The sequence below is a fragment of the Eriocheir sinensis genome, unplaced genomic scaffold (genome assembly GCF_024679095.1).
Source record: "Eriocheir sinensis breed Jianghai 21 unplaced genomic scaffold, ASM2467909v1 Scaffold705, whole genome shotgun sequence".
In the NCBI taxonomy this organism is placed as follows: Eukaryota; Metazoa; Arthropoda; class Malacostraca; order Decapoda; family Varunidae; genus Eriocheir; species Eriocheir sinensis.
Window position 1 is genome coordinate 108237 of NW_026112060.1, and position 16951 is coordinate 125187.

Below are 16951 nucleotides of genomic sequence, written 5' to 3' on the forward strand. Positions count from 1 at the left end.
TTTTCTATTTGTTTTTTTCCTTTGTGTTTTCCCGGTGTTGGTTTTCTTTTTTGATGTTCTTTTTTTCCTATCATCCTTTTGTTGATGTTCGTTGGTCTGGGTGAGCCGCTTTCCTCCCAGAAGAGACCCATCCATAATTTTGGTGATGTTGTTTGGGACCGAAAGGTGGATGATGTTTCTTTGTATTTCTCTTTTCTTGATGTTCATTTATTTCTGTTGCTTTTCTTTTTCGATGTTTATTCTGTTCTTTTTCCATTTTTTTTATATTTCTATTATTTTTATTATTATTTTTTTTTACAACAAAGGAGGCAGCTCTATTGCACACAAAAAATAAAACAATAATAATTGAAAAACAAACTAGGTACCACACAGTGTGTTGATACATTATGCTTCTATCCCCGTATTGAAAGATTTTGAAAATCTTGTTGTTTTAAATAGAGATCGAATTTAGTGGTGCAATCGCCATTTGCCCCAGTGGGGTAAATGACGATTTTCGTGGGGCAATTAACTATCGGTCTGTAATTCGTTTATTTGAAGGTAATTTGGCATACTATAGGATAGATAAAGACAGAAATTATCAACTAAATATATTCAAACAAAAAACAAAGATGATATAGCCCACATTACAAGGCTAGCTTACTTAGCCTGGCCTTAAAGCTGATACATAATGTATTCTAGGAGAATTAAAAGTGTTTTTCTAGGAGAAATAAAAGTGTTTTTCTTCCTTATAGTGTTTTCTTCCTTAATCATCCCTCTGTTCAAATTCTCGAAGAGAGGCCATGGCCTGAACATCTGGAAAGCGGAATATGTTCTTCTTTACGTCAGGGACCAGAGGCCCAAACACGATGAATTTGGTGTCAATGATTAGGACCTCTTTAACCGTCTTCTCAGCCCAGGTCCATGCTGAAGGGTCACTGGAGATCGCTTTCTTCTGCAAAAAATCGACCTCCACCTGCGTCACTTCAGTTTCTTCGTCACTTGAAAATACCTTAAGAATTTTCCCCCAGAAGTACTGAGGCTTTGGGTGCGAGAAGTACACTGCGACATATTTATAGGTGTCTGCGTCTTCAATGGTAGGCCTACCATTCTTTGATGTGACCGCCTCTGTTCCATCTGCTGTGGCCTCATCATGCCTATAATCTCTGTCCTTGTCACTTCTGTAATCTGTCTCTTCTCTTCTGTCTTCTGTCTCGTCTCGTCTGTCTTCTGTCTCTCCTCTTCTGGCTTCTGTCTCTTCTCTTCGTTGTGTCACCTCCTCCATTCTCACTTCTGTAGCCTCCTCAAGGTCGTCTTGCACCTCTTCAAGGTCATCTTCAGCAGATCCTCCAGAGATAAATCACTGGAGGTGTTAGCTTAAGTCATTGAGACACTGGAGACAACTGTTGAGTCCGAGTCCTCAGACTCCTCCTCTTTCAACTTTCTCTTCTTCCCTGTTGCCTTTTTCTTTGGTGCTTCCTTCGTAGACTTCTCAGTTTGAGTAGGAGCTCCCTTCTTCCGAGGTCTTGCCTTAGACTCGTTCATTTCTGCAATCTTTTGGCGTCACTTATCATCAGTTAGTACAGAGCAACTCATGGGAATGACTCTCCTCTTTTTTGTGAGGGGGTTAGCACGACGTCCTCTGGAGTGTAGGACAGCCTCTATGGAAGCTGGGGGAAGTTTCTTACCATGCTGAGAGATGCTTGAGACGAGACATTTGAAGAAGAGACTCAATGCAGCCTCATCCCTGCTCAGTAGCTCATCCACCAGCTGTTGGTCCGTGTACTTCTTCAATTCCTGTGAGGGGGCTGTTTGAGAATCCGTGGATGTAGAAGCAGTGGCTGTTCGCTTAGGTGTTGAAGCAGTAGGTGTAGATGCTGCTGGGGTTTCATCATCTTCAGGTGCAGGAGGAGGAGGTATGTCTAGGGACTGGGTACGAGCAGTGGGCAGGATTGGCTGGTCATCGTCATCAGTGGGCTTTCCTGCAGACACCCAGTCATCATAGGTTTTGAGCTTTATTGTATCGAGCCTTGAAGTGTTATACTTCACCCTATCTAGGGGATGGATACCAGTTGCTCGGAAACCTGCCACAATGTTCTCCTTTGACAACCCAGTGTTCCAAACTGAACACAACATGTTCACAAAGAGATCCTTACGAAGGTTCTCACGGCCTCCTGTACTTTGAGTATACTCCAGCAACTTGGAGTCGTAGTACGACTTCAAGGGAGCAAAACAAGCCACATCCAAGGGCTGGAGGAGGTCGGTACAATGAGGTGGCAACTTCAAGATGGTGATGTTGTTTTTCACTGCCAAATCTACTGTACGTAAGGATGTGTGGCTCAGGTGACCATATAGCACCACCAGAATTGGCCCTCTCCCTTTCACTACTTCTACAAAAGACTCGAAGAAGTCCTCAAAGACAGAGGTGGTCATCCACCCAGAATCAGTCACAGCATATTGAGTTCCTGGCAAAGCATTATCACCCCGCCAGGTAGTCTGCATCTTCTTGCCTTTGAATACAATCAAAGGTGGTAGTGCAGTCCCATCGGCGCAGCAGGTAGCTAACACAGTGATGTTTTCCTGTTGGCACCATGTGTAATCCTTACTGTTTTCACCCCTTTTGTGCCGATGGTCTTGGCCTTTGATGGGTCTGTAGGAAAACCGGTCTCATCCATATTGAAGATGGAACTAGGCTTGTCTGCTAGTCCCATTTCATCGAAGAGCTTCCCTAACTTGTCGTAAAATCCGTAGACAACGAATGGGTCTGACGTGACACTCTTCCTCGCCAGCTGCATCATGCCTCCTTTCTTTAATGTGAGCCCATGGCGCTTCAAGAAACTGCTCACCCAGTCCCTTCCTGGCCGATTGTCTTTGAAAGGCGTGACACATTGGTTGAATTCCAGGTAGTCATGTATGAGAGATTGGAATTCAGCAATGGGAGGAGGCATTCCCATTTGCTCCATGATCTTCACGCATCTCAATATTTCTGCCTCCATCTCAGCGGACAGTGCAACCTTCCTTCCCTGCAAACAAAGAAAAACAAAATATGGAAATCAATGTAGTTTTAAAGCTATTGAGTTTAAAATTGATTGAGCAGAAACTATAAAACTGCTGCCTAACCCAGAAAATGTACTCCTACGGTAAACAGACACAACAAAACTTATGAGAGACTTTGAAACTAAACAGTGTAAAAATGGTAATTTCGCATTCGTCTCTGACTCGAACGTGAATCTTATGCATCTGTGACAATGGCTTTATTGTACTAAATTATATTTGTACTCACTCTTTTGCCTGTGTGCGTTGTAGGTTGGTAGTCCTCAGATTCCTGGTGCTTCTTATGTTCACTCCATAGCTTTCCATACCCAATCTTGTGCTTCCTCGATGCTTCCTTAATTGCAACACCACTTGCAATTTCTTCCAGGGCGAGTTTAAGGGTGGCATCATTATATGGCTTAGCCTTCTTAACATAATCTCGCACCATTTTCACAACTTCTGAAACCTAGAAAAAAGGTTAAGTAACATGGGGGAATTGACGATCATAATGGGGGTAAATAGAAATCGGGGATGGGGCATATTACGATCGGTGTGGGGGCAATAAACGATCGGGTAGCGATCCTCAATTGCCCCCACACCAGTCGTAATCTGCCCCACTTTCAGAATGCTGTGGTGTCTTTAATACTTGCATATAAATGCTATGGAAGTGATAGCTATCGCCAATTGCCCCAAATTCTTCAAGCATCGCAAATTGCCCCCAAAATTTATCCGTGTGGTGAATTATAACAAATTTTCTGAAACATTGCAAATGTTTTTTGCAACATTTTTTGCATGGTTTTGGGAGCAATTCTGTCACACATTCATTTTTTAACGTAGAAAAACGATTCACACACTGAAATGACCGCAAATGAATGCTCTAATAGTTTATGCACTCATTTTTGTCCATAGTGATTCCAACACTCCTGAGGCCAAAATCATTTTTTACCTCCAAAATGACCAAATCCCCATTTCCCCCAAATGACCTATATATATATATATATATATATATATACACATATATATATATATATATATATATATATATATATATATATATATATATATATATATATATATATATATATATATATATATATATATATATATATATATATATATATATATATATATATATCTATATATATATATATATATATATATATATATATATATATATATATATATATATTTGTGTGTGGGTGTGTGTGTGTGTGTGTTTTATATATATATATGATATGACAGGACATTAATTCAAATATTTAGACTCTCTCTCTCTGCTGGTGTGCTTGTTCATGCAGGTGTGCTGCAGGGTGAGTGTGTGCTCCGTGTACCTGTCACTATCACTTCATACCAATATTCTAACGTCGTCTTCTTTCCACAGCGAAGTCGATAGATGACGGCGGAAGCGAGGCGGTGGAGGAGGAGGACTAGAGCGCCCCCTTCCCTGGCGCGGAATAACCAGAGTCCTGCAAGTCGGCTACCCAAGGCCCTACCGTGGGTCCACTCCCTCCCCCGCTACCCGTATACCTCCTTCCTCACGACGTCCTCCAGCATTACTACTACTGGTGCTGCCGAGACGAAGGCATCTGCTACCGCTCCTGCTGCTGAAGCTCTCGATGGCACTGCTGTTTCCTCCGAGTCCTTTTCCTCGTTTGGTCTTCCTGAGTTTTCCACCGTCTCCATGACCCCGTACTGGCCCTCCAAATACCCCTTGTGCCCCTTCCGGCCGCCTACACTCACCGACGACCTTGACCCACTTATCCATCACTCCAGCCTCCTCCAGACACCCCCATCCAGCCTCGCTCTGTCCTCCCCCTCCCTGCATGGCTCGGTACAAACGCTGCCTGCCGGGATCGCTGCAGGGCCGTCTACCATGACCCGTAGCTCTTCCATGACCTCGGTGAAGTCCTTCAGATCGCTTCTTGGACCAGGTTCCCCGACCACATGCAGGCGTCCGTGGATCTCGTGCAGCAGGCCAGGACCAGGGCGTGGGTGCGTTCCGATTCGGCCCGTGAGCTGCCTCGGCTGTGTGGAGGGCCTGAGGGTGCTGGACCAATGGGTGAGTAAGACTGCTGCTTTGTTGACTTAATTAAGTGTATAAACTTCATTTAACCAGGTATATGCTGGTGTCATGTTTCTTAGGTTAGGTTAGGTTAGGTTAAAGGTCCCATCTAAGCAAAATAATGAGACAGAAACATCATTAGTACAAGCCATTTCATAATATATATCAACGCATTTGTGATCAGTGAATACATCGTCTATTTTGGGAGGTTCATATCATGGCAGAAATTTGGCCTATCGTGTAACGGGTTACCGGGGGGCGTTTAAAGGGCGTTGATTAAGACTTCAGCTTCCTTAAGGCGAATATATTCGTAGCCTATGTACAAGGAGCGTCGGAGCGAGAGCGACTGCCGTTGTGTGTCAGTCGGACTCTCGTGAAGGAGTGACGAGTTACAGGTTGGAAAATAATTGTTACAATTGGTCACGTACGTCAAGGTGACTCAAGCTTGATGAAATGCTTTGTATACAAACTGAGACGGTAAACACTGACGGACGACATTCCTATAAGGTGGCGTGATCTATCTGTCGAGGTTTTTCCATTGACAATTGTATGCCTAATTCGTGGTGATACTAAATAATAATAATAATAATACATTGATATCCTACTATAACAATCGCTGCTACACGGTAAAGCCACAAATTTGTCCCGTCGCTGCTACCGGGTTAATGGTCCATAAGATATACGTATATAGAAGCTTTACAAGAAGTTACGTGCTCTCCTACATGGACAAGATATGAAACGGCATACACACACTTTCTCGTTTCACTAGAGTCTCTTGGGGTGTTCATTAAGTTTAGAAAGTTACATAAATATTGCTACGTACTTCAACAAATTCAGTAATCAAGTAACATTATAGCAACTTTTGACTTGGCTGCTTGTTAAATAAGAACCATTGTCGAAGTTTATGTATATACTATTTGTCCCAAACATTACTTTCTATAACATTATTTTTCTTTGTTATATCTCAGCTTACAGAGGTACAGAACGAAAACAAGGGACAGGATTTGACCGTTGAAAACAAACACAGGTGAGCTCGTTGAGAATGGAAAAGATATGAGTCAAATGATGAATGACTATTTCCTCTCAGTTTTCACGCAGGAAGATCTAACAACCATTCCAGAGAGAGTTCAGGTTTATGAGGGCGAAGAGAACGACAAGTTGAGGGATGTGATCATCACTAGGCAAGTAGTCCAGGATGAGATTGGTAGGTTGAAGAAAAACAAATCGCCGGGGCAGGACAAAGTATTCCCACGGATTCTGAAAGAGTGCAAGGAGGTCCTCAGTGGTCCAGTTACCAATATCTTTAATATGTCGGTAAATTCTGGGTATGTGCCCAATCAATGGAATTTACATTTACATTTACATTTACATCAGTTGTAGAAAAGATGTTGGAGTCCCTCAAGGGTCGGTGATGGGTCCTCTGCTTTTTATTATTTACATCAATGACTTGGACACAGGAATTAGTAGTGATGTCAGTAAGTTCGCATATGATACCAAGATCGGTAGAGTAATCCAATCAGACAGGGACGCTACCGTTCTCCAGGATGAGCTTGACAGACTATATCATTGGGCGGGGAAATGGCAGATGGAATTCAATGTCGGGAAGTGTAGCATTCTGAGTGTAGGTAGGAATAATCCCTCACACAATTACTCCTTAAATGACACTCCTCTAAGCTGGTCTGGGCGTGAGAGAGACTTAGGAGTACTAGTGAGCGCTGACCTCCGTCCTAGGGCTCAATGCATTCAGGCTAAAAATCGGGCAAACAGAGTACTTGGTTTCATCTCAAGGAGCGTAAGCAATAGGAGCGCTGAAGTCATCCTCAAACTTTACTTAGCATTAGTTAGACCTCATCTCGATTATGCAGTTCAGTTCTGGTCCCCCTACTATAGAATGGATATCAAGATGTTAGAATCTGTACAGAGGAGGATGCCAAAGATGATTCAGGGGGTGAGAAACTTGCCTTATGAAGATAGGCTGAAGCATTTAAATCTACACTCTCTAGAAAGGCGAAGGTTGCGAGGAGACTTGATCGAAGTCTATAAATGGATGAAGGGCTTTAATAAAAGGGATGTCAATAAGATTTTGATAGTAAAAGAGCCAGGTAGGAAGCGTAGCAATGGTTTTAAGTTAGACAAATTCAGATTCAACAAAGACATAGGCAAGAACTGGTTCACCAAAAGAGTGGTAGATGAATGGAACAGGCCTGGGAGCCATGTTGTGGGTGCCAATACCGTAGATACATTCAGGAAGAGGTTAGATAAAACCACGGATGGTGAGGTAAGGTGGGGTTGAGTGTACAGGAGCTGCCTTGTATAGGCCAACCAGCCTCTTGCAGACTCCTTACGTTCTTATGTTCTTATATACTGTACCTACTCGTCATTAACTTATTTGTCATAGTCTATTTTTATTACTTTTCTTGTTCTATGATCTTATTACTTATTTAATGTATTGTTTAAGGATTGATCGGCTGGAGGTTAAATGAGTACTTATAAATATAGAGATGAGATAAGATAAGATAAGATAAAGTTATATGGAGATAGAGTTGCCAAGAAAATAGAACTGTAAGGAGATAAGATAAAAATGTAGTTAAATGAAAAAAAAAAAGTAGATAAATTTGCAGGTATGGATATATATATATATATATATATATATATATATATATATATATATATATATATATATATATATATATATATATATATATATATTTATATATATATATATATATTTTTTTTTTTTAAGTATTTGCCAATTGCGCCGGTAGTTAGGGAAAGCAGGTTCTTCACAGTAGATACTGACAGTCGGTCCAAGGCAAGGTATGTCGTGCCTTCCGGTAAAAATATAGCTTGTTTTTTATAGCTATTTATCATTGTGTTTGACTCGTGCCTGTTTTTACTGTTTACTGATGGAGCGGGAAAGAAAAATGGGCTTTGGAAATAAATAGTGGTACTTTTGTCATGGAGAAAGAGTGAAAAAATAAAAGTCTTGAAAAAAAAGCGATACTTATTCAGTTTTTGGATGGAAAAGGTTAGAAAAAAGGTAGTTGGAAAAAATGGGGTACCTATAGGGAGGTGGATGGGGGCAAATGGAAGAGGAAGAAGGTGGTTGGAAGAAAGAGGAACGTGAATGGGGAGCAAGTGGGAGATGAGGAATGTGAAGGAAAGGAAGAGGAATGGGGAGCAGGAGGAAGGGGGAATGGGGAGCTGGAGGAAGGGAAGTGAATGGGGAGCAGGAGGAAGGGAAGTGAATGGGGAGCTGGAGGAAGGGAAGTGAATGGGGAGCTGGAGGAAGGGAAGGGAATGGGGAGCTGGAGGAAGGGATGGGAATGGGGAGCTGGAGGAAGGGAAGGGAATGGGGAGCTGGAGGAAGGGAAGGGAATGGGGAGCTGGAGGAAGGGAAGGGAATGGGGAGCTGGAGGAAGGGAAGGGAATGGGGAGCTGGAGGAAGGGAAGGGACTGGGTGCTGGAGGAAGGGAAGGGGATGGAGAGCTGGAGGAAGGGAAGTGAATGGGGAGCTGGAGGAAGGGAAGGGAATGGGGAGCTGGAGGAAGGGAAGGGAATGGAGAGCTGGAGGAAGGGAACGGAATGGGGAGCTGGAGGAAGGGAAGGAATGGGGAGCTGGAGGAAGGGAAGGGAATGGGGAGCTGGAGGAAGGGAATGGGAGCTGGAGGAAGGGAAGGGAATGGGGAGCTGGAGGAAGGGAAGGAATGGGGAGCTGGAGGAAGGAAGGGAATGGGAGCTGGAGGAAGGGAAGGGAATGGGAGCTGGAGGAGGGAATGGGGAGCTGGAGGAAGGGAAGTGAATGGCGAGCTGGAGGAAGGGAAGGGAATGGGGAGCTGGAGGAAGGGAAGGGAATGGGGAGCTGGAGGAAGGGAAGGGAATGGCGAGCTGGAGGAAGGGAAGTGAATGGGGAGCTGGAGGAAGGGAAGGGAATGGAGAGCTGGAGGAAGGGAAGGGAATGGAAAGATGGAAGAAGTGAATGGAATGGGGAGCTGGAGGAAGGGAAGGGAATGGGGAGCTGGAGGAAGGGAAGTGAATGGAGAGCTGGAGGAAGGGAAGGGAATGGGGAGCTGGAGTAAGGGAAGGTAATGGGGAGCTGGAGGAAGGGAAGGGAATGGGGAGCTGGAGGAAGGGAAGGGAATGGAGAGCTGGAGGAAGGGAAGGGAATGGGGAGCTGGAGGAAGGGAAGGGAATGGGGAGCTGGAGGAAGGGAAGGGAATGGGGAGCTGGAGGAAGGGAAGGGAATGGAGAGCTGGAGGAAGGGAAGGGAATGGGGAGCTGGAGGAAGGGAAGGGAATGGGGAGCTGGAGGAAGGGAAGGGAATGGGGAGCTGGAGGAAGGGAAGGGAATGGGGAGCTGGAGGAAGGGAAGGGAATGGGGAGCTGGAGGAAGGGAAGTGAATGTGGACCTTGAGGAAGGGAATGGAAGTGGGAGCTGGAGGAAGGGAAGGGAATGGGGAGCTGGAGGAAGGGAAGGGAATGGGGAGCTGGAGGAAGGGAAGGGAATGGAGAGCTGGAGGAAGGGAATGGGGAGCTGGAGGAAGGGAAGTGAATGGGGAGCTGGAGGAAGGGAAGGGAATGGAGAGCTGGAGGAAGGGAAGGGAATGGAGAGCTGGAGGAAGGGAAGGCAATGGAGAGCTGGAGGAAGGGAAGTGAATGGGAGCTGGAGGAAGGGAAGGAATGGAGCTGGAGGAAGGGAAGTGAATGGGAGCTGGAGGAAGGGAAGGGAATGGGAGCTGGAGGAAGGGAAGGAATGGAGAGCTGGAGGAAGGGAAGTGAATGGGGAGCTGGAGGAAGGGAAGGGAATGGGGAGCTGGAGGAAGGGAAGGGAATGGAGCTGTAGGAAGGGAAGTGAATGGGGAGCTGGAGGTAGTGAATGGAATTGGGAGCTGGAGGAAGGGAAGGGAATGGGGAGCTGGAGGAAGGGAAGGGAATGGGGAGCTGGAGGAAGGGAAGGGAATGGAGAGCTGGAGGAAGGGAAGGGAATGGGGAGCTGGAGGAAGGGAAGTGAATGGAGAGCTGGAGGAAGGGAAGGGAATGGAGAGCTCGATGAAGGAATGGAAAGCTGGAGGAAGGAAACGGAATGGGGAGCTGGAGGAAGGGAAGGGAATGGCGAGCTGGAGGAAGGGAAGGGAATGGAGAGCTGGAGGAAGGGAAGGGAATGGAGAGCTGGAGGAAGGGAAGGGAATGGAGAGCTGGAGGAAGGGAAGGGAATGGAGAGCTGGAGGAAGGGAAGGGAATGGAGAGCTGGAGGAAGGGAAGTGAATGGAGAGCTGGAGGAAGGGAAGGGAATGGGGAGCTGGAGGAAGGGAAGTGAATGGAGAGCTGGAGGAAGGGAAGTGAATGGAGAGCTGGAGGAAGGGAAGTGAATGGTGAGCTGGAGGAAGGGAAGTGAATGGAGAGCTGGAGGAAGGGAAGTGAATGGAGAGCTGGAGGAAGGGAAGTGAATGGGGAGCTGGAGGAAGGGAAGTGAATGGGGAGCTGGAGGAAGGGAAGTGAATGGGGAGCTGGAGGAAGGGAAGTGAATGGAGAGCTGGAGGAAGGGAAGTGAATGGGGAGCTGGAGGAAGGGAAGTGAATGGGGAGCTGGAGGAAGGGAAGTGAATGGAGAGCTGGAGGAAGGGAAGGGAATGGGGAGCTGGAGGAAGGGAAGTGAATGGGGAGCTGGAGGAAGGGAAGTGAATGGAGAGCTGGAGGAAGGGAAGTGAATGTAGAGCTGGAGGAAGGGAAGTGAATGGGGAGCTGGAGGAAGGGAAGTGAATGGAGAGCTGGAGGAAGGGAAGTGAATGGGGAGCTGGAGGAAGGGAAGTGAATGGGGAGCTGGAGGAAGGGAAGGGAATGGCGAGCTGGAGGAAGGGAAGTGAATGGGGAGCTGGAGGAAGGGAAGTGAATGGGGAGCTGGAGGAAGGGAAGTGAATGGGGAGCTGGAGGAAGGGAAGTGAATGGGGAGCTGGAGGAAGTGAATGGGAGCTGGAGGAAGGGAAGTGAATGGGGAGCTGGAGGAAGGGAAGTGAATGGGGAGCTGGAGGAAGGGAAGTGAATGGGGAGCTGGAGGAAGGGAAGGGAATGGGGAGCTGGAGGAAGGGAAGTGAATGGGGAGCTGGAGGAAGGGAAGTGAATGGGGAGCTGGAGGAAGGGAAGGGAATGGGGAGCTGGAGGAAGGGAAGGGAATGGGGAGCTGGAGGAAGGGAAGTGAATGGGGAGCTGGAGGAAGGGAAGTGAATGGGGAGCTGGAGGAAGGGAAGTGAATGGGGAGCTGGAGGAAGGGAAGTGAATGGGGAGCTGGAGGAAGGGAAGGGAATGGGGAGCTGGAGGAAGGGAAGTGAATGTGGAGCTGGAGGAAGGGAAGGGAATGGGAGCTGGAGGAAGGGAAGGAATGGAGAGCTGGAGGGAAGTGAATGGGGAGCTGGAGGAAGGGAAGTGAATGGGGAGCTGGAGGAAGGGAAGGGAATGGGGAGCTGGAGGAAGGGAAGGGAATGGGGAGCTGGAGGAAGGGAAGGGAATGGGGAGCTGGAGGAAGGGAAGTGAATGGCGAGCTGGAGGAAGGGAAGTGAATGGCGAGCTGGAGGAAGGGAAGTGAATGGGGAGCTGGAGGAAGGGAAGTGAATGGGGAGCTGGAGGAAGGGAAGGGAATGGCGAGCTGGAGGAAGGGAAGTGAATGGGCAGCTGGAGGAAGGGAAGTGAATGGGGAGCTGGAGGAAGGGAAGTGAATGGGGAGCTGGAGGAAGGGAAGTGAATGGGGAGCTGGAGGAAGGGAAGGGAATGGGGAGCTGGAGGAAGGGAAGTGAATGGGGAGCTGGAGGAAGGGAAGTGAATGGAGAGCTGGAGGAAGGGAAGGGAATGGTGAGCTGGAGGAAGGGAAGTGTATTGGGAAATGGAGGAAGGGAAGGGAATGGGGAGCTGGAGGAAGGGAATGGAATGGGGAGCTGGAGGAAGGGAAGTGAATGGGAGCTGGAGGAAGGGAAGGGAATGGGGAGCTGGAGGAAGGGAAGGGAATGGGGAGCTGGAGGAAGGGAAGGAATGGGGAGCTGGAGGAAGTGAAGTGAAGTGGGAGCTGGAGGAAGGGAAGGGAATGGGGAGCTGGAGAAAGGGAAGGAATGGGGAGCTGGAGGAAGGGAAGTGAATGGGGAGCTGGAGGAAGGGAAGGGAATGGGTAGCTGGAGGAAGGGAAGGGAATGGGGAGCTGGAGGAAGGGAAGGAATGGGGAGCTGGAGGAAGGGAAGGGAATGGGGAGCTGGAGGAAGGGAAGGGAATGGCGAGCTGGAGGAAGGGAAGGGAATGGGGAGCTGGAGGAAGGGAAGTGAATGGGGAGCTGGAGGAAGGGAAGGGAATGGGGAGCTGGAGGAAGGGAAGAGAATGGCGAGCTGGAGGAAGGGAAGGGAATGGGGAGCTGGAGGAAGGAAGTGAATGGGGAGCTGGAGGAAGGGAAGTGAATGGGGAGCTGGAGGAAGGGAAGTGAATGGGGAGCTGGAGGAAGGGAAGTGAATGGGGAGCTGGAGGAAGGAAGGGAATGGGGAGCTGGAGGAAGGGAAGAAGAAGGACTGGGGAGCTGGAGGAAGGGAAGTGAATGGGGAGCTGGAGGAAGGGAAGGGAATGGGGAGCTGGAGGAAGGGAAGGAATGGGGAGCTGGAGGAAGGAAGTGAATGGGGAGCTGGAGGAAGGAAGGAATGGGGAGCTGGAGGAAGGGAAGTGAATGGGGAGCTGGAGGAAGGGAAGGGAATGGGGAGCTGGAGGAAGGGAAGTGAATGGGGAGCTGGAGGAAGGAAGTTGATGGTCGGCCCGTTGTGGCTCAGGCAAGTGTTTATAGTGGCGCCATCTTTACTTTTCAGCATTTTCCATAGGAGTAAAAGAAAAATATAATATGAGATAAATATAGGGGAGACCGAATGAGAGGAGGAGGAGGGATGTGATAATGAAGGTGGATGAAGTAAATGATGATAAGGTGAGAGAATATGAGAGAAAAAAATAAAAAATAAAAATAATAAATAAATAAATAAAACGAATACAGTGGACAAACTAGAACAGGGAAATCAAAACCAGTAAAAAAAAAAAAACAGCATAACAATAGAATAGAGAGGAAGAATAGAATAAAACATGTAAAGCAGAACAGTATAATAATAATAATAAAAGTTAGGAACAGGATACTGTTGTCAGGTGTGTGTGTGTGTGTGTGTGTGTGTGTGTGTGTGTGTGTGTGTGTGTGTGTGTGTGTGGTCATTAACAGTAAGGTCAGGGCAGGTAGGCAGAAAGGTGTGTGTATGAGGTTGGTTGGGTCAGGTAAGGTCAGGTGTTGTCAGGTATATCAGACCTTGAGAGGGAGAGAGAAGAATAGGGTAGGAGGGGAAGAAGTGATAACGGGGAGGAGTAGGGGATTAAAAAAGAGAGTGAGGAAAGGAGAGGCGAAGAGAAAGAGGGAAAGGTAAAGGGGAAGAATGGGCAGGAGAGGAGAGTGAGGGAGTGATGTAGATAGGGGTGGATATAGAGGAAGGGGATGAAGAGAGGGAGGTGGGTCATGGGAGTGGTTCATAACCGTTTTTGTCATTTTAACCCAAAGTCCCGAGCAGTCGCAGATAAGGTCATTGTAACTTCTGGTGTCGAGGCGAGCAGACGAGACGCTATCCTCCACATCTCCATACCTCTCCCGCCTTCCCTCCATCAGTAACGAGTTATACCTCCATCTCGAGTCCCTCAATCTCTCCACACCTACCATCAGTAAGCCTCGACCCATGTCCCTGCTGCCACTGAGTCCCCCAGTGCCTCGTCTGCGCCTCACCCTTACTCCCTTTGCTCTAAGGTTCATTCCTAGAGCCTCCCCCTACCTCTCATATCACCCTCATCACCAGCACAGCCTTCCCCCAGCATCCACCCTTTGGCATCCGTCCAATTTTCCACCAGCATTCCTCAGCACCCCATATCACCCGATCAACCTTCCCCCAGCATTCCCCAACACCCCAAATCTCCCTCCCAGCCTTCTCCCAGCATCCCTCTCCACCCAAGAGATCCCCGTACCCCATATTCACCCTCGAGCACTTCTCCCAATGGAACCATGACCCCCCAGCGGTCCTACAGGTTACTTCGCAGGCCCCCCTCCCCCCGCCCGGACTCCCCCGGGCTGGCGAGGGTGCGGCAGGGGCTGGACACTGTGGAGAGGACGTGTATTTCCGTAGATGAGGTTCCGAGGAGCCCACCGATGACGTGTGTTGGCTGCGAGGAGGGACTGAAGCGGCTGCAGAGCTTGGTGATTAAGCTACAAGGAGACTAGAGTACTAATATAGTCTCCTTGGTAGGCTACGTGTTGGCTTTATTGAGTTTACTTACTTTATTTCACCGCAGTTTTGTTTCGTTATTATTTCACATATTTTTATATATTTAGTTTAGCTATTTCACGGTAGTTTTGCTCAGTTAGGTGATTTAGTGTTACGAATGTGTGTGTGTGTGTGTGTGTGTGTCCACGTTTCAAGTTTTAATTATTTATCTCACGGCATTACTGTTTACTTAGTTTTCGGTAATTATTTCACAGCATTCATATTTATTTTGGATCTACCGGTAGTTATCTCAGAGCTCTATTGTCTACCGGTACTTATTTTTAGCGGTTTATTTCACACCATAGCAGATACTCTTCTTCCCTTAACAATACTAATTCTACACATACTCTTGACTCGTGTTATTAATAGCATCTTTTTTCTAACTTCTAGGTGGAGGAAATGGAGGCACGCGGATACTCTTCTTTCCCTAACAGTACTAATTTTACACATCATAAACTCTTTACTCGTGTTATTAATAGCATTTTTTTTCTTCCTTTTAGGTGGAGGAAATGGGGGGATGCGGTAGGCAGCCCGTGAGTCCCAGGGAGACGCTGGTGCCCATACTGGAAGAGGAGGCGGAGGCGGAGGAGGCGACGGAGGGGAAGAAGGCGAGGTGAGGCGAGGCGAACTGACTGGCTGGCTTATGCTCCGTTGACCTGAAACGCTGAACACAAGACATCATCACAATAATTATTGTTGTCATTACATGCAGTAATGATGAATTCAAGCGTATATTTACTCACTGATATATATTCTCGCATAAATGCAGTCAACAGCTCCCTTCACGGTTACTCAACAACTGCGATTGATTTTTTTCGACAAACTGAGAGCTTTTCAAATGAAACTCAGATTTTGGCAAGAAAAAGTCCAAGCAGGTCGGTATGACATTTTTGAGAAAACGAGTGACAGCTTGTCATCTCTGTGTAGAGATGATGTGAATAAGGTCAGTGTTGTTATCCGTGAGCACTTGTTTTTTCTCAGTGAAGAGTTGGACAACTATTTTCCTAATATCACAGACTTAGATTGTCAACTTATTCGAAATCGATTCAAGACGAACCCTAGATAACTTCCAGAAGACTTACAAGACAAATTCGTTGACTGTGTTAATAACAACTGCAAAGATAAGTTTTGAGAGTTTGTCACTGACAAGATTTTGATCAACAATAGCGAGTTCTTACCCTACTCTAGCAAATAAATGTGCCCGGAACCTCTTGATGTTTCCTTTTACATACCGCTGTGAACAGGGATTCTCAGCACTGTGCTTGATTAAAAACAAGTTACGATCATGTCTAGGAGTCAGAGATGCCATAAAAGTGTCTCTTTCAAACACTGTACTGAGGATTGACTTTAGAGAAACTGTATTAACACAGTGAAAAACATCCCAAATGAACACCACTGAGTGCCAGGATTCGAACCCGGGCCTTCTGATCAAAAGTCAGGGCAGCAAACCGACCAGACCACCGATGGGCTAAAAGGTTACCGCGCCTGAGGCCACTTCTGCGGCCATTACCTGACGCCCCAGCCCCGCACTGTGGACATGAAGGTGAAGGTAACCCCGCCCACACCCGTGACTGACGGAAACGCATTTAATCAAACCCTTATGGCACATACGGTGTGTAAATACATTAGTGAAACTGTATTAACAACTGATTTCTGATCAGAAGGCCCGGGTTCGAATCCTGGCACTCAGTGTTGTTCATTTGGGATGTTTATCACTGTGTTAATACAGTTTCTCTAATGTATTTACGCACCGTATGTGCCATAAGGGTTTGATTAAATGCGTTTCCGTCAGTCACGGGGTTACCTTCACCTTCATGTCCACAGTGCGGGGCTGGGGCGTCAGGTAATGGCCGCAGAAGTGGCCTCAGGCGCGGTAACCTTTTAGCCCGTCGGTGGTCTGCTCGGTTTGCTGCCCTGACTTCTGATCAGAAGGCCCGGGTTCGGATCCTGGCACTCAGTGGTGTTCATTTGGGAGGATTAACTTGTTAGTAGCAAAGAAACAAGCCCAACCATCTCACTGAATCAGCATATGTTTGTCATGATAGTCTCACACACTGACTACACTGGGTAACAAAAAAATATTTTTTGAAAATCGTCCAGGGTTTTCCAGCTGAATTAGACTAATTTTGATGCTCTGAGTCCGAAAATGACCTTGGTTTTGCTCAATCAGGTCAAGATTTTTTGCTACAGAATTTTTTTTATAATCGATTTTTCGTAAAAAAAACAAATTTCTGCGGATCATCAGCTGAGAAACCCTGACGATTTTTTCCGTTTTCCTCAAGAAATAAAAGTCAACGTATCCAAATTCATTCAGTTTTTATTTACTCCATCAAATTTGATAAGCATATAATACTTCTAAATAAACGTTACGTGACACAAAATTTCAGAGTTCACGGCATAAATCGGCGTTTCTTCGATTCCCGTGCGTGAGCAGCTGCTGGGTTGTCTCTCTTCAGCGACCAGCAGTAGTCCGCCAGCATGACTGCATCCCACCTCCCCTGGTACCTCTCCTCCATTTGGCGCATGTCCTGATGGAACCTTTCTCCCTGCTCGTCGCTCATCGCCCCAAGGTTTTCA

General features: G+C 47.0%; 1 protein-coding gene and 1 pseudogene across 1 annotated transcript; both read right to left on the bottom strand.

The window, feature by feature from the left end:
- Positions 1 to 356: 356 nt before the first annotated feature.
- On the bottom strand, positions 357 to 1521 carry LOC126994013 (nucleolar protein 58-like). Its single transcript, XM_050853265.1, has 2 exons — positions 1371 to 1521; positions 357 to 1323 (listed from the first exon to the last, which is right to left on the bottom strand). The coding sequence occupies exons 1-2, from the start codon at positions 1519 to 1521 to the stop codon at positions 743 to 745; spliced, it is 732 nt and encodes a 243-aa protein (XP_050709222.1). The 3' UTR covers positions 357 to 742.
- Positions 1522 to 1539: 18 nt separating this feature from the next.
- LOC126994014 (uncharacterized) lies at positions 1540 to 3987 on the bottom strand (annotated as a pseudogene).
- Between the last annotated feature and the right edge of the window lie 12964 nt (positions 3988 to 16951).

Bases quoted from the DNA above. Each gene is read 5' to 3' on its own strand.
- LOC126994013 (XM_050853265.1), bottom strand. From the start codon at position 1,521: ATGAACGAGTCTAAGGCAAGACCTCGGAAGAAGGGAGCTCCTACTCAA. The intron at 1,324-1,370 runs GTGTCTCAATGA...TTATCTCTGGAG, and splicing joins GGACTCAACAGTTGTCTCCA to GATCTGCTGAAGATGACCTT.